Source organism: Phyllostomus hastatus, unplaced genomic scaffold (assembly GCF_019186645.2).
Source record: "Phyllostomus hastatus isolate PE091 unplaced genomic scaffold, TTU_PhHast_1.1 phas_contig_210, whole genome shotgun sequence".
NCBI lineage: Eukaryota > Metazoa > Chordata > Mammalia > Chiroptera > Phyllostomidae > Phyllostomus > Phyllostomus hastatus.
The window spans coordinates 3,788,147-3,815,914 of NW_025333737.1; the positions used below are offsets into that span (position 1 = coordinate 3,788,147).

Here is a 27,768-nt window from a genome sequence, read left to right on the forward strand (position 1 = left end):
TTCTCTGGAGAAACCAGAGTTTAAATACCATCTTTTCCTTTTCATCCTTTGAGGCATATCTTGGCTTTGGAGCCTGATGCCAAGAGAAATTGAGGGGCGTGATGTGGGAATGTTGGTTATGCGGCTCTAACATTTTTTCACACTCTCCTGGAATTTATTGTTTGTTTCTTTATCTTGGCTCCCACATGGGACAGCTCATCACCCCTTGCCTTGCCTTGCCTTGCGCAGAGCCTCTGTGTGTGTGTGTGTGTGTGTGTGTGTGTGTAGTTGGCACCACGGCACTGCTGTGGAGTGTTTGTGCTGAGAAAAGTGTGGGGAGCAGGGGTATGGTTCTTTGTTCGGGTAGCCTCTGTGAGGGGCGTGTGCACATTGTATTAGGCTGTGTGGCGAGTAGATATTTTTTTAGGTACATTACGTGTGTGATACAAGCATGTGCAATGTGTATGCTATACTTAAGGTGCGAGGGGTGTACAGTGCGAGGTATTAACGTAGTGGTTCCTGCTCCCAGCACTGGACAAACCTATGGAGACACATAAATGTGCGTGAATGAAATAAGAAAGCACAAACACATAGAAGAACTCAAAAATTTTAACTGTTACAACTTTTGGGAAAAAGTGAGCAAGAGCAAGCTCTATGTTAACATCTTTATTGCGCAGCATTTCTCTGGATCAGGGCGCCCCATCCGAGCTAGAAGGGAACTCTGCTAAGAGGCTCTGGGGTTGGGCGCCACAGGGCGGCTGAGAATGCGCAAGCCCTCATCAGATGAGCCTGCAGGCCGAGAGAGCGTTTGAGCCTGGCCTCCCAGGGCCGGAGGAACCTCAGAAAAGCCGGGATGGGTGGGTGGTGTGGTTGGAAGCGGTCTCTTCCCATCCCGTAGAGAGGTACTATTGTAGCTTGGGGGCGGAGCTGAGGGCCGCGGCAGGGTTCGGAAGGGATTGGGAGGGGCCAGGAGCAGATGGCAGTGTCAGGTTGAGAGAATGGATGGGGCGGGGCTAAGAACAGGGCTAGGGGCGGGGCCGAAGTGGGGGTGGGGTTAAGAGCTGGGGGTAGGTCTGGAGAGGAACTAGGGATGGGTCTGAGGGCTGGTCCTGAGCGGCCGAGCTAAGGTTAAGGCCTGAGATAAAGGTGAGGCACTAAGGTTAAAGTGGGACAAAGAGGGAAGGACTTGGAAGGACCTGGGGTGCCTTGGAAGAAGAGCTCGGCTGAAGCTTAGACTTAGGCTGAGAAGACAACACAACCTAGAACGGGGGGAGGGGGAAGGTAGGTGGAGAGGTTGGGCAAGCATGAGGCTTTGTTGAGGGCTGGACGGGAGCGAGCTGAGATTGGGGTTTACGGTTGGCTCGGCCAAGCTCAGGTTCAGGGTTGGACTTCTGTGAGGAAGAGTCTTGTAGAGAGGAAAAGCTGGGCTGAGAGCTATGTGGGTCAGGACGAGAATGACGATTGAAAGGTGGACTAAGGAAAAGAGTGAGGACAATGCCAACATCTGGGATGAGAGCAGCAGTGGTAAGGAGAGAGCGGGGCAGATTAGGGGAGGGCTTCAAGCTGAGACCTGGGCACAGGGTCGGGGCGGCGGGGCGGGGGCTAGTTTGAGGACCCAAGGAGGCTGTGGAACCAGCCAACCCGACAAAGGAGGCGGAGCCAAGGGCTAGGATGAGGTGGAGTTAGAGCCTGAGGGCGGGCTCATGTGGAGCCACGGACCAATGATTCAGGACTGTGGTCCTGAGTCCCTGGAGAATAACCTCGGGGTTTGGCTGGGGCCTTCTGGCTGGAGTGCGAGCTGTAACTCCTCTTTGCACGGCTGGGAGGCGTTGCTGTGCAGTAGCCCGAGAAGGGCTGGGCCTGGCTGGAGCCCATGGTCCAGCGTCCAACCTGCCGCCGGGGCTTGGGCGGAAAGTTCTATTGACTCTGAGAGCAAAAAGGAGTCTGCAGGTTCCACGCGTGACATCACAATCGCCTTCAGATGTGGGCGGGGCCAGGGCTGCATTTCCAAGGAGACCGTGCACACTTCCCCTGCTTTGCTCCCTCCTCTTCCCTCCTTCCCTTCCTGGTTTTTTCCTCCCTTCCTTTCTCCCTTCCACCTTCCTTCCCTCCTTCCCCTATTCAGCTGCTCTGGTGTCCAACCTGGAACCCCACCGTCTGTGCTGCAAGGGCGGGGAAGCTCCTCCGCCCTCAGGACTGGGAGGATTCTGTACAAATGAGCATCACCTGTGAGTTTCGAGTTAGGACCCTGTACCCCAATTTCTCCTGCGGAGAAAGAGACCACAAGCCTCCCTCTTCCTTTCAAGCTACACAGTCGCCCCATCCCACCACGTGTCTGTACACTTCTGCCGCTGGAGCTCTGGACTGATTCAGTGACGCTCTCTGTTCTGTCCATGAAACTAGAAAGCAGGTTGCCTTCCTCAGACCCAAGGAGTTACTAAATCCCACTCCTTGGCAAACAGCTCTGATTGTCTTCTTGGGGCTTGGCGGAAGTTAGGGGACCCTGCATACAGGCCTTTTCCATGGTGACTCCGGGGAGAACAAGGGAAGTGGAGTCAGACAAAGCAGAGTTTGAGTCCTGGCTCAGGGCCCTCTGGCCTGACCTTAGGTCCAGGCTGTAGGGGAGGCTGAGACTCAGGACTGGGTAAAGCGAGAGGATGGGGAATTGGCTGTGTTAGGGCTGAGCAGGTGTAGTAGGAAGTGACATCTGGCAGCACAGGTTTTGGATTGGAGTCCCAAACCAACAGCTGAAAGAGCACAGATTATTGAGCCAGGAAGACTGGGTTTGAATCTTACTCTGCCATCTATTAACTTGGGTCTTTGGACAACTTCCGTATTCTGAATGTGTCCGCATTCACAGAATGGGCTGTGGCGAGAGCATCTAGAATCAAAGGCATGTTTTAAAAGCCTGGCACAGTGCCTGACACTGTGAAGATGCACACCCTGGGTCGTCTCTTTCCCAAAAACATCCTCCAGGTTTGAACCCTGGGCAGAATTTCCACTGCCATAGCTTCCTTTGGCTCTGATAGAGGGTTTATCCTATTCTACTCATGCACTTATTCCAGTGAATAAATGCATGAGTAGAATAGAAAAGAATAGAATAGAGTAGAATAGGCCCCCGGTGAAAATGAGTTTGACACCCCTGATGTATTCTATCAACCAACATTTACCAAGTACTTTCCATGTCCCAGGATCTGTAAAACAAATGAACTACGGGCCTTGTTCTCAAGATGCTATAAACACATGAGGAACCCTAGCAGGGTAAAGGGGAACAAGATATGTGTGACTAATAGTACTTGGATATCATTGTTCTTTCCAAGATGAGATCTTTCCAAGATCTTTCTCATCTTTCCAAGATATTTCTGGGGAGTGGAAGGCAGGAGAGAAGGAATGGAGAAGGAGACGGATGAGTGGGAGGAACTGATAACTGAGAAGGAAACCAGGGCCTGGATTCGGGAGTGGGGGCATGATGAGGAGTTACGTCACGATGAGGTAGTAGAATGCTGTTAAAGAAGAGGAACACGGTGGACCAGTTGGCGTTCTGGAAAACTGTTTGGCTGCACTGTGACAACTGGATGAGGGAAGTGAGACAGAGGCAGGAAGGCCAGGCAGGAGGCTACTGCAGTGTCTTGGTCAGAGATGACGAGAGTGTGAACCAAGCCAGAGGCAGAAAAGGGAGCAGATGAGCAGGACGAGACTCGGTCGTTAAGCTGGTGTAGGGATGAGGGAAAGGAGTTTCAGCTGCGGTGGCTGCTGCTCTCTGAAATGGAAGAGACAAGGGGGGGCGGGTCATGGAGCGTGGGGAGAAGATGGCAGGCTCGTGTGGGACCTGTTGGTCTAGGGTGTCTGGGGATGTCGGAGAGGATATGGGCCCTGTGCTCAGGAAAGCAGTCTGGACTGGGGACCTGCCCAGATGCACGTCATTGGCGGACGCTGTAACCATGGACTTGGATGACATTAGCCGAGACAATCTTGTACTCTGAGAAGCAAAGCCAAGCCAGAGCCCTGGTAATCATCACCTTAAGGTGTGCAGCCGAGGAGTTAAGAAAGAACTAAAGAGCTAGTCAGAGAAGAGAGGGACGAGAGAGGTCTGCAAGCAAGCCAAAGAAGCAGAGTGTACAGAAGAGAGAGACCGACTGGTTAACGGGGAGATAAGATGAAAAGGAGGCCACTGGGTCTGGCTATTGGGAAACTGTGGGCAGCCTTGGCCTGGGCTGGTTGGACAGGGACGGGACGGCTGCCATGGGTAGGTGACTGGAACGGAGAGAGGGGAGGTTCGAGCTCACTGAAGGTGGCGACCGGGCCTCCTGACTGGGGTCTAGTGCAGAAGCCATTCAGCATGTCTGTTAAATGAGTGAATAGACTTGGATTGCAAAGGAAGATGGAGGGATATGCAGTGGTAGAGGCAGGAACAGGGTTCATAGATTGTTTTGTTGAAAGGTGTTCACAGCCTGTAAGGAAAAAAACAACCATTAAAGAAGGAGAGAGTGAGAATTCTGGCTGGGACCTAGAGCTCAGGTGCCTTGGGCAGGAGGAAGGGGGGATGCTCCCCCAGGTTGGGGGCGAGTTGACGGGGTGGGAGCAGCCACAGGGAAGGCTGGTTCAGTGATCTACTGAGAGGAGCAGCAGCAGGACAGGAGTTTCCAGGGATAGGAGTTTCCAGGGAAAGTGCTTGATGCTTCATTCAAACGTTTTTGAGTCTTCACTATTCTGTGGAAAACGGGAGCTGACCAGGGAGCTGTAGGAAGATGACCAAGTGCCAGTGAAGGCCCAGCTGCAGTCCCCAAGCAGTCAGCTTCCCCTCCTTAAGCAGAACTCAGTTCTGCTTAGGATAAAGCTAATCATGGGAGGAAAAGGAAAATGGCAGACTCCACCCTGTGGTGGTTGACGCAGCTGCTGTCCCAGCTGGAGTTCTGCTGGGTCAACTGCTGATTCAGCTCTACACACTCCATGACAATTCCCCGATCTGTCCTCTCTTGCCTAGACTGGCTCAGTCCTGCTATTTCTCCAGATTCAGCTCCTATTATGCTTCTTCCCAGGAAGACTTTCCTAATCTTACCCTAACCCTCACCCCCACTGTCTCAGTAGGTGCTCTTGCTGTCTGCTCCCCCTGGCCCCCCCCCCCGTCCCCGTCCCCCTGCACGTGTTCCGCACCACACTACTGTCACAAACTGTTCCGCACAAACTGCGTCCCCTCTGCAACCCTCGCCCAGCCCCTTGAGAGTTGGGACTTATTTTTTTAACCTCGGCATCTTGGACATGGCTGGGACCTGACACCCAGAGAGTCTCAGAAAATGTTTGATGAGTTAAAGGCCTGGGGAAGGGGCGCTGCTGCTGCCACTCTGTACTCTCTCAGATGTGAACAGGTTACCCAGCTGGGAAAGAGGACATCTGCTGGCTGCTGTGGCGTCCAGCACTGACACATCTACCTTCTCCTCTGAAGGTGGGTCCAGGGGAAATCTCTGGCCCCAGGGGTCCCCACCACCCCTGACATGGGAAAGCTGACACTTGGTGGTAGGCAGGAGGGAGCGTTTGGTCCTGAAGGGGTTACCCCACCCCCCCATCCTCACCCCATCACCCATTCATGCCAGAGAGGGCCCCTTTCTGGAGAGCAGTCACCCCTTTGTATAGCACTTTATGGGGCACGGATACCTTTGACATGTGAACTGAGGCATCCCAACAGCCCTGCAAAATAGGTATTACCACCACCCCCATCTTGTGGACAAGACAGGAAATGTGAATAACTGGCCCTCAGTCACCCAGCTAGTGACAGAGCCAACACTTGGACTTGGGCCTACCTGGCTTCAGGTTCAGGACACTTGCCATCACGCTGCCCTTCCCCCGAGTTCAGCAGCGCTGAAGCAAGCGGAGGTGGTGGTGGTATTGCAAGATCCCGCCTCACCTGCTGAAGAAGAAAGGGCACGAGGGGAGAGGAAGCAGAAAGGGAGGCCACCAAGTGGGTCAGGAGTGCATGGAGGACCCTGGGCCCTCACAGCCTGCTAGCAGGGAGGGATGTGGGGCAAGGCTCAAACCCAGCTGCTGTCTACTCGTCCCTCAGGTGCTTCAAGGCCATGTGGACTAACACACCCCCAGCCTGGGTTGTAGGAGTTCTTGCCCCAGTTTCACACCTCGTAGGGGCTGGACCAATCCTCCTGGTCTGTTCAGCGGCAGTGAGCCAGCCCTAGCATCCCATGCCAGGCTGCCAAGGAAGTCACTGGTGCTTGCCCACTTCTTCCTCCCAAAGGGGATGGAGCCAGAGTCCAAAGGGACCTGCAGGAAGGTGCCTTGTCCACTCTGCCCTGGTGTGTGAAGTCCTGGGCACGTGGAATCACTTCGCAGGCTTACCTTTTAGCGGGTGGGCAGAAGGGAGACCCACTGATAGACTGGAGCCTTGGGTGGGGTCAGAGGGGAGGCGGTGCGGGTAGAGGCTGGGGGACTCCAGTGTGTGTCCGGGATTTGCATTCAGTTGAGGAAAAGATGTAGGAACCTTTCTCCAGGGCTCCCCCCTAGGCCCAAACTCCCATTCCAGCAGCTTCTCCCCTGTGTCCTGGGAAAGGAGACACAGTATCTGTGCAGCCCACAAGGGGTAGAAGGGCTCAGGCTGGGGTGGGTTGTTCAAGTCCATGGCTCTAAGGACTGGAGAGAATGGAAGAGTGGGAATTTGATGATTAAATAGCAGGGAAAGAATCAAGAATGAGTGTGGGAAAGGGGAGAGAAGTGAGGAAGGTGTCTGGAGACAAGGGACTTGAAGAAGAGAGGCGGGAAAAACAAAGGACCAGAGTCCAAAGAAGCATCCAGGAGCATGCCGTTTGGTAGGCTGGGCCTCAGCTGCCCTCCAGGTAGGAGGCCTTGGGGCCAGAATCTCAGGGCTCAGATGCAGGCCTCGTGGGGACTAAGGATGCTGTTACTGGCTCTAATCACTGGGGACTCTGAAGTGGCATTCTACAATCTGCCATGGTAAAAGGACCATCCCCTACCAGACACCCTGAGAAGTGAGGTAGCAAACTCCCAGCAGCTGGGCGAAGGCAAGCAAGAGTCAGTGGAGGGCCCCAGTGGGGCAGGCTCCCGTGGGAGGCAGGGGAGGGCAGGAAAAGAAGCAGGTGTCGCAGGACAGCAAAGGAGATTTATGTGGTGAGGACCTTGGTGAGACATTTTCCTGTGAGCTTGCAGGGGGCAGCAGATTCCTGCAGAGGACTGGGGAAAGCAGAGTGCTGAGACCTGGAGCTACTACTGGGCTGAATTACTCCCATGAAGTAGAGACAGCTCTGGGGGGTGTGGTGGCAGGTGAATGTGGTGAAGCCTTTAGACTGAGCTGCAGGGAGACCCGCTGATAAGCTGTCGCTGCTGCCACCCCCATGTGACCCAGACTCCTACCCCTCAGGTGAATTCAAGGACATTGACAGGTGCTGCTGGAAACACAAGCAGTGCACAGGGCATCTCATCCACCCCTTCACCTCCGACTATGGTCACTACAAACTGCACCTGCACTCCATCAGCCACTGTGGCTGTGACTGCAGGTAAGGACCCTCCTCCTTGGGAGGCCCACAGGCCAGGAAACTCCCGGGCAGAGCCAGGTCCAAACTTCCACTACGGTTCCCTCCTTCAGCTCTGACCAGGCGTTGCCTGCCCAGCCCTGGCTTTGCAAACCTGGCTCTACTCCAAGAGCAATGGGGAGGAGGTCTTTTTCTCGGCCTGGGCTGAGCCTGAGTTACCACTGGGAAAGCCCACTGTCCTCAGGCTTCTGGCTCTGGGCTCCTGGGGAGTCCTGGAGGCGTGGGAGCCAGGCTGAGTTCCATGTGGCAGGGTGAAGGACTACTCAGAGAAGACAAATAGCAGCAGCTCCCGAGATGTAGGCCCAACCTGTTCCCGAGATGTGGGCTCAACCTGTCTCAACATCATCCAGACCCCTTGCTTCGCAAAGCTCATCCCAGAGGAGGAGTGCGTGGAGCGGTTCTGGTACGGCTGGTGAGTGCTGGCAGGCTGACGGGCTGTGTGGGCCCCAGGCCGTCACTCTCTGCCAACCTTCTCTGTCCCTGCCCTCCTCCCTCCCAGGTGCAAGAGCTACAGGCCCGTCTCTGTGGCAGTGATCCACCATCCCATCCACCACGAGTGTGGGGCAGATGACCTAAATGAAGAAGAGGAAGAGGAGGAAGAAAGCAAGCCTCCCATCCCGATCCAGGTGGGGCCCACCACCACCGCACCCACCGACACAGGCAGAGGAATGGGCACAATCACGGGTACCCCGGACTCAGCAGCTCCCATCACCATCTGGCGCTCTGAGAGTCCCACGGGGAAGTCCCAGGGCAGCAAAATTATCAAGAAGGTCAAGAAGAAAAATGAAAAAGAGAAAAGCGAAGAGGAGATAGACGAGAAGGCAAAGCTGAAGAAAAAAGTCAAGAAAGGCAAGCTGACTAAAAAGAAAAGCCCAGTTAAGTCGGAACCTTCGCCTCCAGACTTGAGCAGATCAGCAAGCCCAAGGGAACTGGCCAGGATGTCAGAGTCCAGCCCCGACAGCAGGGAGGACCTGGAGAGTGAGGACAGTTACACCGACCAAAGGCGGGAGGAGCCCTTCAGCGATGATGTTGTGGAGTCATCACCCAGAAAGAGAGAGAAGAACACAGTCCAGGCCAAGAAAGTTGGAGCGAAGCCCTCTCCAGTCAAGGTCATCAAGAGGAAATCTCCCCCAGCATCAAACCTCGGTTGAGGCCAGGGCGACCGGGGTGAAGAATAAATACGATCAAGCCTGTAGCTGACCCCCTGCTGCCGTTCTCTCTCCCTCCAACTTGGCTACTTCTGTGGGTAGAGGGTGGGCTCTGGGCATAGCTGGAACCAAGGGGCTAGACGGCTGCAGGGGTTTCTAAAGGGCAACCCATCTTTCAAGAGGAAGCCCGTGTGAAGGTAGGTCGGAGGGCAGGGGAAGGGACTGTAACAGCCTCTAACATCCCGGGCCCAGGGCAGGAGAGCACAGCTGGGTGGGGTGGGAAGGAGGCCTCCGTCCACTGGGAGACTGGTCTCTGTTACATCCACTCAGGGACAGGCAGGACTGCCTGTAGGGATACCCCTAATAAACTGAACCTTTTAACCCACTCTGCCCCTGTGCCTGGTTTTTCCCTCCTTTTAGTGGCCCTGGAGAAGGTGCTGGTAGACCGAAGGGAACATGATCTTAGCAGCCGCGTGTTCTTGTTCCTGCTAGGCCCTTCTAGACCGTTTGTGCTAAAGCGAACTGAACTGGGTTCCTCACAGAAAGCCAGTCCCTTCCCTACCTCCTCCCAACTCTTGCCAACCAAAAGGCAGAGATCTTGAAGGAAGAAAAGAAAGGACGAGCCCTGGCCAGGTAGCGCAGTTGGTTAGAGGACGGTCCTGATGCACCAAGGCTGTGGGTTAGATCTCGTCAGGGCACATGCAAGAATTAACCAATAAATGTGTAAGTGAGTGGAGCAACAAATCGATGTTTCTCTCTCTCAAATTAATTTAAAAAAGAAAGAAACTAAAAGCAAGGAAGAGAACTCACCAAGTTTGGGCAGCAATGGCTTTTGACTTCTCTGCTGAGCCTCAGGCAGAGGGCAGGGAGTGGGAAAGCCTCACTTTCCCAGCACTACAGAGCTATAAGAAGAAACCAGGGAGGCCGGCGGTACGGAAGAAAAGATGCAGTGGGGCTGGGGGAAAGTACTAGGGCCCCGCCCCCTTCTCCCGGCCAGCGTGTCTGTGTCAGTGTGTGTGTGTGTAGCAGGAGAGTGAGGTCCACCCAGGGGCAGAGGTTCAAGTTGGGAAACCCAGATTTACTCGTGGCCTTTCTCAGATGTGCCAAAGAAGTCCACAGATGCTCCCTGATAAACCCATTGTAGGGTTGGAAATATCGTCGGGTAAAGAATGCATTTAACACACCTGAACACCAAAACTTAGCCCAGTCTACTTGAAACTCACATTACCCTACAGCTGGGAGAAAGCATCTCACACGAATACACTTTTAGTATCTGTAGTTTACCCTGGTCTCTGGGGCTCGCTGCTGCCACTGCCTAGCACCATGCGAGTATCCTGCTGCACATCGCTGGCCTGAGAAAAGAGCAACGTTCAAAATTTGACGTACAGTTTCTACTGAATATGTGTAGCTTTCATACCATTATGAAGTCAAAAAAAAGTTGAACCACTGTTAAGTTGGGGGCCATCTGTAGTAGGCAGAGTGGATGGGGGTGGCTGTGTGGGAGTCGAAATAATAAAGTAACAGCAGCTAACATTTACTGAGGCCTTATAAAGTTCCAGGCACTTGGCCAAGCACTTCACACATTCTACTTGTCCTCACAGATGCCCTGATGAGGTAGGTATCACCATCTCTATTTGACAGATAAACTGGCTTAGATAACGAGTGCTCTCCAGGTCACAGGGCTGGGAAGTGGAACAGGAAAGTGACACCAGGCCATCTGATGCGGAAGCTGCCTGCTCTCCTGAGTCACTGCCTCTGAGGGAGTTGGGGACCCTTCGGAGCCCCACACACTGCTCTGAAAACCACCCCTCAAGAGCCGGAGAGGGAGAGAGAGGCTTTGCCAAGTGCTCTGTAGAAACACTGTTTATTCAAATGACAGGCAGGAAGCGGCGTGGCAGCAGGTGGGTGAAGGTAGCCGGGTGGGCAGGTTAGCACTGCAACCCTATGTCCCCTGTAATCCTGCTTTGATAGCCACTCAAGTTGTTGGCGTCAGGGTCAGAAACACTTCCCCTCCTCTCCCTCCTGCCCCAAACTGAATAAATAGCATCTGTCTCTCCACAAGAGCTGGGGGAGACTCATGTGCTGAGCTTGCTGCCCCGTCACAGCCCAGAGTCAGGTGAGGGCAGAAGCTCAAAATGGCTTGTAGGGGAGTAGAATATAAAACTGTTCCACTCTCTCTCATCCTCTTCTTCTTCCTCCCTGCCATACTCCCTTCCCAGCCTGGTCCCAGGAGAGGTGGTCGGTGAGGGCCTGGAGTGGGAGAACTGTCGCCTAGCGTAGACTGAGCTCAAGTTTGCAAGGCCATCCAGCCTGCCGCCCATCCAGGCTGACCACCAAGGAGAACGTCAGTTCACTCCACTTTATGGACAGAAAAGGAGGGGCAGGGAATGAGGCAGGCCTCTCCCAGCCTCATAGGTAACCAGAGTCCTAGGAGCAGGCCCCCTACCGATCCATCTCATCCAAGAGTGGGGTGGCATCGCCGGCAATGGACATGGGGGTGCTTTCGATCATAGGGCTGGGGGATGGCCGAGGTGTCAGCCGCTGCTTCTGTTTCCGCCGCTCTGCCTCCTTCTCCTGCAGCCACTGCTCTGCCATCTTCCCCCAGTCGATGGCTGCATGGCTGTTGGACCTGGGAGGGAGAAGGGGCTTTTCAGACGAGAACTCTCCTGAGGCTCACTAGAAGGAAGCCTTCCTACCAATCTCTGGTGAACATCCACCCTTGCAGAAATGGGCCTTGTACCTACAGGCAGCAGCCGTGGCCAACTGCCACTCCGCCCTCCTCTGTCATCGTGCAGAAAGCAGCCCTCACTGGAACATTACTTCGGTCATGGCTCTCAGAAGATCCCCTCAGTCTCCTGATGTACTCTGCCCTCACTAAGACCCTGCTCTATGCCACCATGCATATACTTACTTTGGCTGCTGCTGCCGTTGCCGAGAGCTGGAGGAGGGCTGGGGCTGGGCCTGGGTAGACTGTGGGGTGGTGCTGGCCTGGAGCTGGTGGTATTGTGGTGTGGTGATGGGCTGGCTAGGGGTCGTGTAGGAGTAGCTGGGGGTCATTAGTGGTGTGGCCACTGGCTGCTGGGCTGGCGTTGGGAACACCTGGAGAAGGGTAAACAGTTAAATGAGGCTGGGTTCGTGGCATATTTATCCTTTCCATGAGTTTCTGGAAAGCTGGAAATCTGGGCTCAGCACAGAGCTTTCCAGCCGACCCTCTCCTGAGCACCAGAGGCAGGTCAATGAGATGGGACCAGGCACGACAATAGGGCCTCCCAGTCCTGACCCCTTGAGGTTTCTAGTGGCTTGCAGGTTCCAAAGACCCCAAAGTACTTTGTAGAAAAGCCAGGCCTTCTCTTACCCCTTTTCCCCTCATATGGGCCTGAGGAGAAGGCACATCTGTTGGAAACAGTTCCTAAGGCCCATCTGTGCATATAAAGGTAGGCACTGGCAGCGGCCAGTCTACGGACATCTAAAGGATGACCGTTCCCTGTCACTCTTCTCTGCCCTCTGCAAAGAGCTTCCTCCCCGAGCCACGTACGTGGTAAGCGCTGCTGCCTCCTCCACTGCCCCCATAGCCATACTGGCTGGAGGCCCACTGGGCTGGGGTGGCATTAGGGTTCTGTCCTTGGCTTGTCACAGCAGCAATGGCACTGAACATTTGCGAGGTCATGTTCTGGGGAAGTGCATTCACGGCCCGTGTCAGATCTGTAAGCACAAAGAGGTGGAAGGTGGGCACATCAGAGGTCAAAGTCCTCCCAGCTTTATTCCTCTGAGCCACAGTCCTAGGCATGAGCTCCTTACCTGCAAGGTTGATGTTAGCTGGGGTAGCATTGATAGAAGCAGGTGTCCGGGTCCTGCTGCTGCTACTTGGGGTGATTCCTACAGGAAATAACCAGAGTCAGTAATGTTTCTGGTTGCATAATTTAGAGGACTGAAGGAGGCAATGAGAAAAAATGAAGATAAATAGGCAAAGTGGATGGAGGACTTTCTAATGCTAGGAAGCTGGAGTAGGTATAAGAGAACTAAAATGACAGCCTGTGTTTCACCCCCACACAGAAGGCTATTAGTGATTACCTTGGTTCAGAGGCTAGGTGTCCCTCCAACCACACCCCAGAAGTCAGAGAGTACAACTCACCTGGTACAGGATCCTGGTAATGGTCCTTAAACCATCTGAAAAGCCCATTCACAGTTGGGAAGATTTGGCCCCGGTACCGGAATCCTTCTGGAGTCACCGTTACGTACTCTATCCTGGGATTTTGGAAGGAAACATGCATCAGATACCACTTGGGACCAGCTGTGAGAGAGCGGCCAGAACAGATCTCCACCATGTGAAGTAGTCACACTGGGTGCTAGGGGAAAGAAGATATGGAAGAGCCAGTGCCTGACCCTGAAAAAGGAGGCTGCACTCTGGGGAGGTGAGGTGTACACAGCAGAGTATGTCAAGGCCAGGAGTCAGTAGCCCCTGGCGTGCTCTGCACAGGCCACCGGAAGAATTGCTGGGGGCTGGGCCACCATCCTGGGCTGCAGGTGAGGGTGAAACTTAGGTCACAGGGAGTCAGAGTTGGAAGGGGTCTTCCAGGGCAGCAAAATACAACTCCCCATGAACAGGAATCTGGAAGCGCTTCTGGAAGGTGGTTAGTCTGCCCTAATTCAACACTTCACAGAGCAGAGTGTGGATAAGAGGATGGGTGCTGGGTTCACACACTCAGTTCTAGTTCTAGTTTTGGCTCTGCCACTCATCACCTAGATGGCTGTCCGAAGGTACTAAAACACGAATCTCAGCTTCATTTGTAAAATGAGGATAACAGCTCTTAACCTACAAATGAGATGGTGCGTGTAAAAAGCACTTATTGCATAACATCTAACATAGAGCTGTGCTCGATAAAGAACAGCTGTCAACACATGGTGCTAAGTGTGGCAAAGCTCTCGTTTGTATTAAGCTAAAACCTGCTTCATGATCTTCTACTCAAGTGTACCTTCTGCAACACAAGAGTCTGTGCCCCTTTCCACAAGAAGCTATCATGTTACCTCTGCTCCTGGTTAAAGGTCTCGCTTGCTCAACTGTTCCCTGTGGGACAGTTGCCAACCCCCACAGAGCCCTGGCTGCAAACCTCTGGAAGCCTGACGGTGAGTCAGAAAAGGCTTCAGAAATGAACACAACATTCCAGATGTGCCCAAGCTATGCAGGGACCAGAGTCTAGAGCCTCTTGTCATTTGGCTACTAAGTCCCTTACTAATACTGGCTATGCTGTGCCTCACGTACAGGCAGTAAAGAGATCAGAGCAGATATGCATAGACCTTGGCTAAGGGCCAAAGGGAGGGTGGGGGCACAGAGAAGGCTGGTATGGTTATTGGTCTGGGTAACAAACACAGAGAAAATGGGTGTAAGGAAATTGGACTTTTTCCTATTCAGGGTGAGCAGCAGAGGGACCCAGATGAAAAGAGGCCAGCCTGTTAGTCATACAGAAATGGAGCAGAGAAGGTCAATGGTAGGAAGAAGATGCTCTCCTGACCCGCCCCTTCTGTGCAGGAAGTCAGCACACTAGAGCAACAGCAAGCCACCACGTGCGGAGAGCCCTCGCAAGGGTGAAGCAGACAGTGGAAAGGAGAGACAGTGTTCTGGCCCCCATCTTTCCCAGGCAGGTGGACAGAGTATCTGGTGATTTCCATCACTCCTTGGGAGGGGGAGAGGAAGCAAAGGGAACTCCTTTTCACAGGGTTGAGAAAAGCGTCTTTCTTAATGAAGCTTTGCCTTCTGCCTCTAAATTATCATCCTCTTATCCCACCTCCAACCTCCGCCTCTATTCTAAACAGATACCAGGAGAAGGCAGTCAGGCAGAACCAGAGAGTACTGTTCAGGGCCTCTGACTCCCCTGCTAGCTTGTTGTGGACCCCAGCGGCAGCACCTTCTCAACACCAGTGCTCACCTGGGTTTACCCCGGGGCTGGTATCCCAGTAGGAACTTGCCGGGCAGTTCCTTGCAGGCACAGATGAAATAAGGGATGAAGGTGGGCTTCTCCTTCTTAGTTTTGATGAGCAGCTCCTCTAATTTCTGGGGGTAAAATCAGGGGGAGAGGTTGGGATAGCAGCATGCTTGGCAGACAATGTCTGGCGCATACATGACTGTACACCTCCTTCACCAGCTGAGGGACCCCTACACTGAAGGAAACTCTACATCCTCAAGTGACTGGTGCCATCCCTTGAGGGGCCCTGCGCTCACCTTACGGTCCCCACCGCTGCAGTCCTGATAATACTTGTGGTTCAGAAGGTCCCGGGCAAAGGATGCCATGGGCTGGACATACCGGGCAACAATCTCATCCAAGTCTTCAAATTCCTGTGAGGAGAAGGGAAAGGCCTCGTGTGTCCTGTCCAGAGCTGAGACTCCTGACCCTTTATCAAATCTCCTCGGACTAGAACTCGTGGGAGGGGGTGGACTTCCCAGACCTGCTGTGGCCTCATGCATTGCAAAGTCCGTTTAATTCAGCCATCTGTTTAAGTCGTGTGCATATTTAAAGTTTACAAGTGCACAAAATCGTCTGAATAACTTTAATTCTCCTGTGGTGCCTGAGAACAGGGAACATCATAAAATGTTGCTCCACTGCAAACAGGACAGAGAAACGTGACGCGTGTGCATGCATGCCTACGCCTGCACGCGTTTTTCTCCTCTTCTTCCATGGGCCCTCTTTAGGTAGTTTACTTTAAAATTTGGAGGACAGGGAAACAGGGCCAAATATACAAAATTAGTATCAAATGACTCACTTCACAACCAACCCCCTACTTGGTGGTTTGTGTAGCTAAAATGTATGTAATGCATACAAGTCACTAATATCAGATGATATTATGAAGCGGCCAGAAATGGCTTGTTTTTGGAAGTAGGGGTGGGGATGGGAAGTAAGCAGGGGCTTGCTCTCACCTCACTGTTGATCCACAGAGTGGCTCCCAGGCTGAAAGCATTTTCCTTGCCTTCTTCCCGCACATCCACGTGCTGGTAGATACCATCGCTGACCTTCCATGTCACTGTCAGATGATTCTCGCCCTTGCTGCTTGGTCGGATGATCACGTCACCCTGGTCCATGGTCTCCATCATTTTTTCCGCTTGCTTGAAATTTATATTATGGAAGGACGGGTGTGCAATCACTCGCTTGATGTATGCTGAAGAGGGCAGGAAAGATGCAGATGAGGAGATGAAACCGGGGACCAACAGCAATGGGACACAAACCATGGCTTAATTTCTGACCCACTATTGAATTCTGAGCCTCTTTCACCCTCTCTGAGCCTTAATTCTCTGATATGAAAGATGTGTTCATTGGGGCCCTAGGGTGCTGAGAGAATGAAGTTTTAAGAGTAACAATGCATTAGCAAAGAAAACGTGACCCCAGAGACCCGGCCCTGCCAATGACTCCCTTTTGATGTCTCTGGGCCTCAGCACCTCAAAGCCAAGCACTCACTCCCACAGGGCGGCTGAGCAGGGGAAAGTGCCATCAGCATGTGCGTCCTGCAAGGGGAGAGAGGTTCAGCCTGGGGGTGTAGAGGCATGGCGGTGGGTATACTCACTGGTCCGCTGCTGCTTCCGCTTCATGTCCTCCTCCTGCTTGTGGTCTGCTGCTTCAGCGTCGAAGTCATAGTAGGTGTCCTTGGGCAGTTTCCACTCATTGTTCCTGTCCATGAGGTCTGAGGTGCGGCAGGTCAGGTCCGCGCTAAACTTCTCGATGTCAATCTTCATGATGCGGCAGTGAACAGTCATTCCCACCTAGATCCACAGAACATTTGAGCTGGAAGGGACAAAGATGATCTAGCCCGAGGCCCTATTTACATTTGAGTGAACAAAAGTCCAGGCCGAAAGATGAAGTGACTTGCCCAAAGCCAGCTAGCTACTGATGGCAGGTAAGTTCAGGGTTGAGTCTGGTCTGCAGACTACGGGCTATGTCTTGTACTGATGCCTCTTACTCTAGGCAGGAAAACCAACTGGAGTCTACTGGGACCTATCCTGTCACTGGGCCTACTACCATCTCCCATATAGTTGCCTAGTTACTGCTCCTAGGAGGTATCAGTTTGTTTGCCCTTTCTTGGAGGGGAAGGAAGTAATAGTCATTTTTTGTACTTTACTCTTGACTTGAGCCCATCCGTCTAAACAGTGATAAAAGCCAGTCACTATGCACAGCTCTCCCTTTGAAAATCTCCCTAGCTTCATTCATTAGAAACAAAGAGTCTTTGCCCAGTCTTCCTAAGTCTGGAGTTCTCAGGGTTCACAACACTTAAACCGGAGAATTTGGCAGAACCAGGGCTAGCCATGTCACAAACTAACTGGGTAATCCTGCAAAAGGCATTTGAATTTCTCTGAGAAAAGAAAGTACTATTTCCTTCCCCATCAGGGGATGAGATTAGAGACAACACAGGTAAATGTCAAGTGCTATATTTAGTGTATTTACACGTAATTAATGGCAGGACACTATTAGAACAGAAAGAGAACTTGGCCTCTGTGTTTCCCAGCATTCAACGCTGGGCCCTGCTTCCTGCCCCCTGGACTAAACCACAGCTTCCCACACAGGAAGAGAAAGCCTTCTTCCACAGGGCTGGCAGCTTGTTGAAATTTCACAAGGCACTGAACAAAAGCATTCAGATGCTTCTTGCCCTGGCTTCTTTCAACTAGTTATAAATCCTCCTGAAACTCTCTCCCCACCAACAGTCACTGGGAACAGAGCCTAAGTTTTCATGGGAACAGCCCAATGATAAAGAGAGCCCAATTTAGGCAGCTGAAAACCAGTGCCTTAACCCAGTCATTCATCTACCTTCACTCGCTCTTCTGGTCGCTTTACCACTTTGTCACTGAGGAATTTGGTGGGGATGAAGCCGGTGACACCATTGTCTAGCCGTGTTTTGACACCGATGGCTTGGCCTGGGCATGAACCACTGTCAAAGTGGTTCCAGACCTAAAGAGGGCATCAGGAGAGAAGCTTGAGCATTAAGATTCTGGAAATCAGCCCTGGCAGGTGTGGCTCAGTGGATGGAGTGCCAGCCTGTAAACCGAAAATACCAGTTTGATTCCCAGTCAGGGCACATGCCTGGGTTACAAGCCAGGTCCCCAGTTGTGGGGCATGTGAGAGGCAACCACACATTGATGTTTCTCTCCCTCTCTTTCTCCTTCCCCTTTCAATACATAAAAAAATAAAATCTTAAAAAAAAAAGTAAAAAACAAAACTAAAAGATTCTGGAAGTCACACATTCCAGAAGAGCTGCCAAGGGTGTTGTAATTTACCATCGACACCTGGTAAAGCAGTTTGAAAACAAGATGACTCAGCCACCCACTGACACAGAACTCGAACATGCCCAACGCTCTTTCACTTGTAACTCAAGTTTGGCACCACTGGCCATCAAATCAACTGTTAGTTTTACGCTAACCTGTGTGCCCTTCTAGCTGCAGCTGAGGCTCCCCTCTCCCAGTCTGTTCTGACCTAGTGGGTGTAAGCAACATAAAAGTCAGTCTTCTCAGAGTACCAGTTGCCCCTTGGCTTTCTATATATTCTGGACAGATCCCATCCGCTTCTTTTATTGAGTAAAGATGAAAAAAATTGTCTTTTACAATCTGCCTAACATTTGAAGACCCAGAAAAAGCATTCTTTAATAGAGTTCTGACCATGAGAAAGGCAGATGATTGTCTAGAAGAATGTGGGAAAAATTAAAATGTGTTTGGAGAACAAAAAAATTGAAGGGAGCCTACCTTCTAACTAGCAAAGGAACACTGTGCCAACTCTGCAGGTTAGGAATGCATGTCCTCGTATCTCTAATCTGGCTGAGCTAGGTGCCCAGAGAATGGGAAACAGGGATTAAGGGCTGAGCCAGCAGAGAAGAAAGCACACAGATCATCACTCACTAGCATATGGAGGGACTTCATGTTAGAAGTCCATAGGGACCCATTCGTGTTCTAATCTTCTTCCATCTTTGTGTATCATTTGGTCAAGCGTTACCGAAATACCCCTATTTCCTACTCCTTTCGAGGGCACTCATACCATTTACTCAAGGAAGTTCAGTGACCATGGTAACTGCAGCACATACCTCACTTAGTTCTGGGAAATTGTCCTGCTGACAGAAAGGGCACTGCCACAGCCCAGTCTCATCATTTCGGATTGCCTGGTCATAGCTCTCACCCTGTGGCCGCCTGTGGGCAATGCCAGTGACATTGCAGATGATGAGCTTTCCTGGAGGAAGGGAAGGAGAACAGGGAGCCAGCTGAGAGAACTGGAGAGGCAACTTCCTCCACCAACCTTTTAGTGACAGAACACCTGCCTTATAGCATCTGCACTGATTTCCCTCATGTCTCTGAGGAGGATCTTCCCCTGATTTGTAGACATGGAAAAATGAGGCTTCTAAAAGCAAATTCATAAAGATTCCACAGCAGCCCTGGCTGGTGTGTCTCAATGGATTGAGCACTGCCTTGCAAGTTGAGGGGTTGCTGGTTCGATTCCCAGTCAGGAGGGCACATACTTGGGTTGCAGGCCAGGTCCCCAGTTGGGGGTGTGTGGGAGGCAACCAACCAATTGATGTTTCTCTTGCCTGTCATTGTTTCTCTCCCTCCCCTTCTCCCTCCCTTCACCTCTCTCTAAAAATAAATAAATAAATAAATAAATAAAGAAAGAAAGAAATAGAATCTTTAAAAAAGATTCCACAGCAGGTTAAAAACATAACTTGACCTTGAACTCAGCTTTGTCTCCAGTCCAGGGATCTATAATCTTTTTAAAAGCTCCCCAGGTACAGTAAAAACCTGCCTCATTCTGTTGGAATCACTGATTGGTTTAAATTTATACAGCAAATCCAGGATCCCCAACCCCTGGGGCCTGGGACCCTAAGATCTGCATCCTGTTAGGAAGCTTGCCTGAACTCCGCATCCTGACCACCCCCCACCCCACTACCTGAGCCTAGCCTCCTGTCTGCCCACACCCAGTCTGTGGAAGACTGGTCCCTGGTGCCAAAAAGGTCGGGGACCACTGCAGTAAGCACATCCTCCCCCCAGCACATATCCTCCTCCAATTAAAACCAGACCCAGCATTTACCAATGTAGAAGGTTTCTGGTGTTTCTTTGGTTAACATGTTGAAGATTTCCTCTGTGTTGGGAGAGCGGTAGGCTGTCCGCAGGTCCTTATACCGACAGCTCAGCTCTGCCCGGATGTCATACAGGGTGATATGTTTATCGCCATATCCCTGGGGAAGAAATTCATCAAAAAGAGCCTTGCAACCGCTCCTCAGCCTGAGCCCTGAGCCTTTCAATGAAAGCAGTAGGCTAAATGGTTTTTGTCAGGGCTTCTTCTTCTTCTTTCCCCGAAGATTAACTAAAGAGGGTTTTCAAACTTTTTGTTGTCGTGGAATACTGGTCTATAATAAAAGGGCTTTGGAGAACGCCAATGTGTGAAACAGGCAAGTGCGAAGCTGCACTGCTAGAGAGGAGGAGGACCCAGAAGGAAACTATTACTTAGCCCCTCCAAGCTCCTTCCTGCCCCCCCGCAATGACTGCAGTTGCCTTGGATCCTTAAAAACCAGGTGAAAACTCCTTTGAGAAACCCAGTGTGGAATGGAGGGAGAAGAGATAATCAAGTCTCTCACACCAATAGTACTGGGGGTTTCTCTGGAGCCTTGCTTTCCAGTTCTCCTCCCAACTACGCCACCCGGGATGGTATTTACGCCAGGCTTTCTACACTGTCACCCACCTGCCTCTCCAGCTCTTCTGCAAAGGCATCTAGGTCCAGGTCCTTGAGCCGCTCTGGGTTTTCCAAGATCTCTTCAAGGGCTCCAGCAGGATTGGCATCTTCAGCTGATTCATCATATTCCAGAGCATCCACTGCCATTTTCCTGGCCCACTCATAGGTCTCAGGATGGACTCGAGAACCATCGAGGACTTCAATGTATGAGTCAGTGCTGAAGAAAAGGCAGAAAGGGGGCAGGATATATAATGAAAAGTTTCTGATAACAGAGCAAATGTCCACTAATAGGGAACTGGTTAAATATATTAGGGTACCTCCATACAATGGAGTACTATACAACCATTAAAAAGAATGAGGTAGATCTATGTGTGCTGACATGGAAAAATGGCCACGATATATCGATACGTGAAAAATGCACTGCAAAACACTATGAACCATATGATCCCATTTTTGTAGTAAATGGGTAGTTAGTAAATGCATAGCAAAAATAAAATTTAGGAAAGTTGCAGTATACATCAAATTGTTATAGTAGTTATCTCTGGGGAGTGGGATTATGGGGGACATCCACTTTCTGCATAATATTTCTGTATGTTGAATTTTATATAATGAACTTTTACAAGTCTTTTAATAAGATAAAGTAAGAAGGGGGAAAAAGACCTTTGAAAATTTGCTGACAACTATTTTCCCCCATAAAGCCTTCCCAGGCTGGTCTTGCCCGTGCACTCACATGGACCTATGTTATTCGTGGAGTGTTACAGCAAAGCTGAGTGGAAAATGAAGTTTTAGAACTTGAAGCCTATTTCCCCACTGATTTCCATTACTGAATGAGGAGCTATGTGCCCGTGGAAAAGATCCTCCAAAGACTGAGTTGATAACTTCTGGAGAGGAAGAGGTTAATAGTGAAGTCCAAAGTCCAAGTGAATAGAACTTTCTCTCAAAAACATCATCTCAAAACACACTGAATCTCTTGCCCCCTTCCGTATCTCCTCATAACCCCATTCTCCTTTTCCACTGCCCCTGCTAAACCCACCCTTATAAGCCATGACACACCAGAACAACAAATTTCTGTTTAATGAATAAAACCTTATGTTTTCTATCCTTGAACAAAGAACTCCCTCTTAAATTTTTTTTTTTTTTAATTTATAGAGATTTTAGAGGAAAGGGGAGAGCGAGAAACATCAGTTTGCTGTTCCACTTACTGACGTGTTCGTGAGTTGATTCTTGTTATGCGCCCTGACTGGGGATCAGGCCCGCAACCTTGGAGTAGCAGGACACCCCAACCAACTGAACTACCTGGCCAGGGCCAGGTTCTTTTCATGTTTCTCTCATCAAAAAAAGCTTCACATAATTGAACCGATCTTTTCCATAGGTCAGAGGCTCTTGACTGAATAAAGGTTTCATCTTTGTTTTAAAACATTTCCTAATTTAAACAGCTTGTGGCCCTGTGGCAGCCCTAACCCCCTGAAGCCCCGAGCAAAGCCCACGGGAATCTCTCCTGGGTTACCCAGGCGAGGCATCACCTGTCCCCCAGGGAGGCTGTGTCGATCTTGAGGAAGCCAGCACAATTCATGAAGACTTTGGGACCCATGTGGCACATGGTGACCAGCTGGGTCCGGCTCTCGAGCCTGGTGTTGTTCTGCTTCAGGATCTAGGGGAGAGGCCTGGAGTGAGCCAGAGTGTAGGCAGGCCCCACCTCCCAGCCTGCTTTCGGGTTTCCGGGAAATTCTCCATGACAGCAACTCTGTCCCTGTGCCCCACTATCTAACTGAGCATTATACCATACATACTCTCTGCTACTAAAAAATTATTTTAATGAACTATGTTACTCACCAAAGATAATATATAACTAATACATGCCTTAAAAGGTCATGATAAAACATATACTCAAGTACCCATCACTAACCTTTAGAAAAAAGATTGTTATCAATAATTTTGAATGACCCTGCATGCCCCTCTCCCCTATTGAAATCCTTTTTCTTTCCAGTGGAAAAACCCCACTATCCTGAGGTTTGTGCCTGATACTCTCTCGCCTTCCTCCATCTGTTTTCCACCATGGCTTACCGCTATCTCTTCCATAAGCCACTACCGTAAAGCAGTGAAGAGCACAGCTGTGGCTACCTGGTCTGAAGTCTGACTCTGGCTCTCACTGGCTGGATGACTCTGGACAAGCCCCTTTACTCCTGAGTTTGGTCTTCCTGTCTAATCATACTGGCACAGTATAAAGGTTCAATGAAATGGGAACTTTTCCTATTTCCTGATTCAGGCCAATCCTACCTTCAGAAGATGGGTCCCTTTTCGAGGTCCCAGGCCACACACATACTGGATTAAGGCCTGACTATAAGGGTGGGCAATGGCACGGTTGACATCGACCCCAACCTCATTGACTCGGTTGATAAATTCACAGTACAAGGCGTTGAGCAGCTCCTCTTTCACCACATGCTCCTGTCGACACACAGCAGGCAGGGATGAGGTTACTGTGCTCTTCTGCCCACCTAGACCTGCCTGTTAAATCCTACTCACCTGCAAAGGGTGAAACTTGAGACACAGGATGTCTTCATCAGAGCTGCACACCTGGGCAAATTCGATCAGAGGGTCCTGGATGCGCCGGGCCAGGGAGACAGCTTGTCTCAGCACTGGCGGGTAATCCCGGAACTCTGCCTAGAATCAAAAGAGGGTCAGCAGGGTCATAAAGTACCCTCGGCTCCAATAGTAAGAGAAAATTCAAACTGTTCTGGCTTTAAGTCACTTTCTCTCCTTCTCTGGAACCATTTTTCTGCAGACCAATTTAATCTCTGGGCTTTCCAGCTGAACCATGACTGACAAAATGGAAAGCCTCTCCGTGGAGAAATGAACAGGTGTAGTCCTATGCCCCCAAAACCTGTTTCCCTACTAAGTCTCCCTGGGAATGATAGCTCTACACTATGCAGGTCGAAGAGTAAGGGTCCAGCATTACCTCTGATTTTTTGCTGTTCATATAGAGAATGGCCAACTCATTGTCAACCAGCTCCACCCCAATAGAGGAAAGCTGTTGGCCTTGGTCCAGCTCATGCACAATGCGCTTCACATCCTCAATCAACATCTGGGCATCCCTGGAGAGATGAGGGGTATTAATCAGGGTTATTTCTGCACAGTTTCTCAGGGCAGGGATAAGAGGTGGGGCTGTGGGGAGGAGAGAGCTGTGAAGACATGGTACAATATTTCCAGGAGTATCCCCTTGGGATGGGGATATTACCAAGGACCTACACAAGCACATGCAAGACTCAACAACAAAAGATGAGTGACTTTAAACCAAGCCTGGCCCAACCCCCTGGTGCCCACCTACCTGTTCTCTCCTGCAACTGTCACCACATGGGGCTTTTTGTTCAGAAGAAATTTCTTCAGGGTTTCAATATCTTGAGCCTGGATTGAAAGAAAGTTGGAGTTAAATGGCTCTGAAGATAGGGAGATTTCAAGAAGTTCTCTCTCCCTAAGTAGCTCAAGACCTTGCAAAACTAGAGTACAATAATGTATCACTTGTTGTCTAACTGGAACACAAAGTAGAAGGACTAGGCTCTCTGGATGGAATACTACACACCTGTTAATATTTTCTGAGGTTATTATACTCTGGCTTACACTTGGGTTGTGGTTAACTAAAAATACTAGGCTTTGCCCTGGCGGGGCAGTTTGAATGATTAGAGGGTCATCCCCATACACCAGGGCTGTGGGTGTGATCCCTTGTCAGGATGCGTGCAAAAACCAACCTGTCGGTGCATGAATAGACTGAATAGAAGGACCAGGCTCATCTCCCTCTCCCCCTTCTTCTCTCTCTCAAATCAATAAATTTAAAAAAGAATTAGATAAAAATACTTGGCTTTGTTTTAATATAAACCACCACCTGGCAGCCAGGACTATTCTGATTTCCAATTCAAGAATTTTCCTTTTTTTAGTTGTTTGTTAAAAATTACTTTTTAGAATGGGCACTCTCAACAAAACTGAAAGATAGAATTAGGTAAAAAAATCCGAAGCATACGCATGAGATGAATTCAAATTCCTTCCCTTAGAAAAACAGACACTGGAAGACTAAAGCACGGAAAAGGCTGGCTTAACGCCTCAGTGGCTTTCCGCTTCTGGAACAGGCTGACCCAGATGCTGTGAGAACAGAGGCAGTCAAGGGCAGCTCCCAAGCACACAAGGCTGAGGAACTGGCCTCAAGCCAGAAGTAAATTCTGCACCAGAACTTGAGTGCCATCTAGTGCCTAGGGAAGTGAGACTTAGCCTAGGACACGAGGGGTAAGCAACCAGGTCAAAGATATTCAGGGTCTTGCGTGGGATGTTGCTTAGACCACGAGCACTTATCTCAAGTTAGAAGATATACTCAAGATGTACACTTGGTGACCCACCCCAACCACCTGCCTTTTTCTCCCGTTCTTCCTCTCTCCAAGCAGTTCGCCGTTTGGTAAAATGGGGCAGCCGGAGAAAGTCTGTCACTTCTCCTTCACCGTTGACCAAGGCGCAGAACACAGGGTGATCTCTGCCAGCCGAACAAGAAAGGAACAGTGTGATACTCAGCAATGTGAGGATATGAATAAGAGATTAAGATTAGAACACAGGTAAGAGTGATGGCAGGAAGGCAGAAATAGGGAGTTACCTGGCAGAGGAGAAAGCAATGCCTAGGACTCGGATGCCTTTTCCTTGGTTCTCATCCATAAAATCATCGTCTTCCTCTACCTGTTGATCTGGCCGGTAGGGTGCCACCTTTAACCAGTTGTAGAGCTTTCGACTACAAGCCTGGGGAGGAGACACACCAGACACCATAGCCATCAGCAGCTCACCAAGCATGCTAAGGAAACAGATGCAGGCACACATGTATATTCATATGCACACGTTCGATGGCCATGGTACGCTTACAACCGGAGGGCATACCTTGCTTTTGGAAACTGCACAGCATACAGAGGAAAGCAACATAAATAAAAAATGTTTGGATTGGCAGGTAGGGGTGGGGTGGGGGAAGAGGTTCTTCCAGTAGGGGGGGTCTTGCAATGACACAAGCCTTGTACTCTCGCTCAAATTCTGCTCTGCCTGCACCCAGTGTTTCTCCTTCAGCTGTTAAGGGGTTCCTTCGCTCTCGGCTCTAGTTTGGGGAAACCATGAGTTTCTGTTCTCACCTTTATGACATATTCTTTGGCTTCAACCAGCAGCTTGTTCTTGAGTTCTTTAGCCATCTGCACATAGAGGAACTGCTGCAGAGCTCGTTCGATGGCCATGGTACGCTGCCGGTTCCACTCCTGCACCTGATGGCTGAATTCATCTCGATAGTAGAACTGTTTGATCTCTTCGAAATATGTCTGGTCACTGCCATAGCTAAGAAAAGACAACACCATGGTGTTAGGGATGAGAAAAGGTAATGCCCAGATGTCCACAGATAGTGCCAAGTGAGCCACTACAATGGTTTGCTCAATTCCGAAACTGTGGTTCACATTCCTGAGGGACCCCTTCCTCTAAGAGATTCCTCCCGAAGCCCTCCCCAAGAGTCCCCACCCCAGAGCTTTGCTTACCCTTCCACCCCCTTCATATCTATACTGATGTCAATGGTGAGCAGCCCTTCCTCTTCAGCCAGGCACATCTTGAGGAACTGGTCATCTCTAAGTTCCTTAACAGGCTTGTTCTTTAAGTACTTGAAGGAGTAAGCGTAGTGAGCCTCATCCACATCCTATACACATCAAGAGGGAATCGTCAATCTACAGACAGGCTGGCGTGGCGATGGGAGAAAAGACTCTCTACTCTCAGGCAGAGAGCTGAGCTACAAGAAATTCAGTTCACCCAGCGAGCTGGGCCACATGCTGGATTAAAGCCCTTTACCCAGAGCTTACCTTTCTACCTTTCTTGGTGGGGGTTATATTTAGCTTGGCTCTCTCCTGAAAAGTCTGCCTCAGCACCTGCCGGACCAGGGGCTCTCGAGCAATCTGCAGGGCTACCATGTAGCGGGCACCTTCCAGCACAGCTTCTGGCGTAGGGAACTGGCTGTGGGGAAAATGGAGGAGCTAAGGATGCAGGTGTGTTGGCTTCAGGTCCCTTCTCCTGTCGGCCACCTGTTGCTTGCCTACCTGCAAACATAATCCTTGGCCAGCTCCAAGGGCTCTGCAGGAAACTGTTCTGTCTCGTGCCGCTGGTAGCTGTCCCGGAGGTTTTCCCCAAACTGTTCAGGAGTAAGGCCAAACTTTTTGGCCAGACCATCTAAAGTAACCAGGAGAGTGAAAGGTAAGGCAACAGACTCTTAAGGATGCAGAGCAGCAATCTCAGCACTAGACTTTAAAGGGGTCATGAAGGAACAGGACCAGGGTGTCTTACAAAGAACAATGAAAAAACGGACTTTAAACATCTGAAAGGTTGTTATGAGGCAGAAGAAATAGAAATTTCCTATGTGACTCCTGGGCTCAGAACTAAGGTGGAAGATACAGCTTAATAAAAGAACTTCCCAAAGATAGGATGAGCTGTCTCCCTCTGAACGTGTGAGTTTCCATTCCTTCAGGAATTTAGGGAGAGGCTGGACCATTTCTGCGGGGTGAGTGTGGGACATAGGCAAGTGTTCAGAACCGAATCGGTCATCCACTCCGATGTTCCTTAAGTGCTCTTCCCGCCCACCAGCGACAATCAGGGACTCCCCTTCCTCGCTTGAGGCTAGAATGCCCTGGTCATAACAGCTAGCTTTTACCTAAGCCAGCACTCTGGCAGATGGTGTACATGTCTCGACGGGAAGCCTGCTTGAGCTCTGGCCCCCTCTGCTCCTCATCTTCTGCCTCCTCACCTTCACCTGGAAGAGAAAAAGGAGTTAGTGCGCTAGTTACCAGTCACTCCCAAGGATCTGACACATACAGAGAAGCCCCAAAGGGCACTTAGCCAAGGGCACCCTTGGACATGCCGTGGCCATCAAACCTCCTGGGGCTTCTTTCCCAGCACTCACCTTCCTCATCTCCCTCTTCCCTTACACGCTTCATCTTCTTGCGGTTGGCCTTGGCAGCATTCTGCATCTTGGGGATGTCACGACCATAATAGAGCAGGAAATGGCTGTAAACATCTTTTAGCTCATCCATTGACTGCACATCCTTGAGCCTGAAGGGAAAGGACGTAAGACCTCGCTTGTCACTAAGGAAGAGCACACCCCAGTTCTGCTACAAGAGATCCAATTCCCACCAGGCAAGATCCCGACCAGGATGGGGGCCTGGATTCCCTAATTATTATAGACACCAGCGGCCCCAGACCATGACTTCATTATAACCAAGGTATCTTAAAGGACAAATATGCCAAACAAATGATGGTTGCTGGTTGTTAGAAGTGAAAACAAAAAGGAGGAGAAAGACAAAGCAGCAAGTCTCTAGTGAAGTTTAGTCCTTGAGACAGTCCTTGTCCCTCCTCCCCAGT

The 27,768-nt window shown here is 50.7% G+C and overlaps 2 protein-coding genes across 3 annotated transcripts in view; one reads left to right on the forward strand and one right to left on the reverse strand.

The window, feature by feature from the left end:
* The first annotated feature begins 1,238 nt into the window (after positions 1-1,238).
* PROCA1 (protein interacting with cyclin A1) lies at positions 1,239-9,058 on the forward strand. Its single transcript, XM_045837110.1, has 5 exons — positions 1,239-1,503; positions 5,336-5,422; positions 7,361-7,496; positions 7,783-7,944; positions 8,032-9,058. Exons 1-5 carry the CDS (start codon positions 1,416-1,418, stop codon positions 8,681-8,683), a joined length of 1,125 nt encoding a protein of 374 aa, XP_045693066.1. The 5' UTR covers positions 1,239-1,415; the 3' UTR covers positions 8,684-9,058.
* A 1,470-nt stretch (positions 9,059-10,528) lies between these two features.
* Positions 10,529-27,768, reverse strand: part of SUPT6H (SPT6 homolog, histone chaperone and transcription elongation factor) — a 30,893-nt gene continuing 13,653 nt past the window's right edge. For both annotated transcript variants that reach the window (XM_045836254.1, XM_045836255.1), the window contains 26 exons: positions 27,311-27,459; positions 27,062-27,160; positions 26,454-26,583; positions 26,220-26,370; positions 25,905-26,059; positions 25,515-25,710; positions 24,998-25,137; positions 24,763-24,880; positions 23,693-23,769; positions 23,324-23,459; positions 22,891-23,028; positions 22,645-22,812; positions 21,891-22,018; positions 20,377-20,584; positions 19,726-19,873; positions 18,731-18,873; positions 17,467-17,607; positions 16,232-16,427; positions 15,591-15,829; positions 14,898-15,011; positions 14,605-14,729; positions 12,813-12,925; positions 12,479-12,556; positions 12,216-12,382; positions 11,592-11,779; positions 10,529-11,309 (listed from right to left, as the gene is read on the reverse strand). In XM_045836254.1, the coding sequence (XP_045692210.1) occupies positions 11,123-11,309; positions 11,592-11,779; positions 12,216-12,382; positions 12,479-12,556; positions 12,813-12,925; positions 14,605-14,729; positions 14,898-15,011; positions 15,591-15,829; positions 16,232-16,427; positions 17,467-17,607; positions 18,731-18,873; positions 19,726-19,873; positions 20,377-20,584; positions 21,891-22,018; positions 22,645-22,812; positions 22,891-23,028; positions 23,324-23,459; positions 23,693-23,769; positions 24,763-24,880; positions 24,998-25,137; positions 25,515-25,710; positions 25,905-26,059; positions 26,220-26,370; positions 26,454-26,583; positions 27,062-27,160; positions 27,311-27,459 (3,832 nt within the window). In that variant the 3' untranslated portion in view covers positions 10,529-11,122. The remainder of the gene's footprint in view (positions 11,310-11,591; positions 11,780-12,215; positions 12,383-12,478; positions 12,557-12,812; positions 12,926-14,604; positions 14,730-14,897; positions 15,012-15,590; positions 15,830-16,231; positions 16,428-17,466; positions 17,608-18,730; positions 18,874-19,725; positions 19,874-20,376; positions 20,585-21,890; positions 22,019-22,644; positions 22,813-22,890; positions 23,029-23,323; positions 23,460-23,692; positions 23,770-24,762; positions 24,881-24,997; positions 25,138-25,514; positions 25,711-25,904; positions 26,060-26,219; positions 26,371-26,453; positions 26,584-27,061; positions 27,161-27,310; positions 27,460-27,768) is intronic.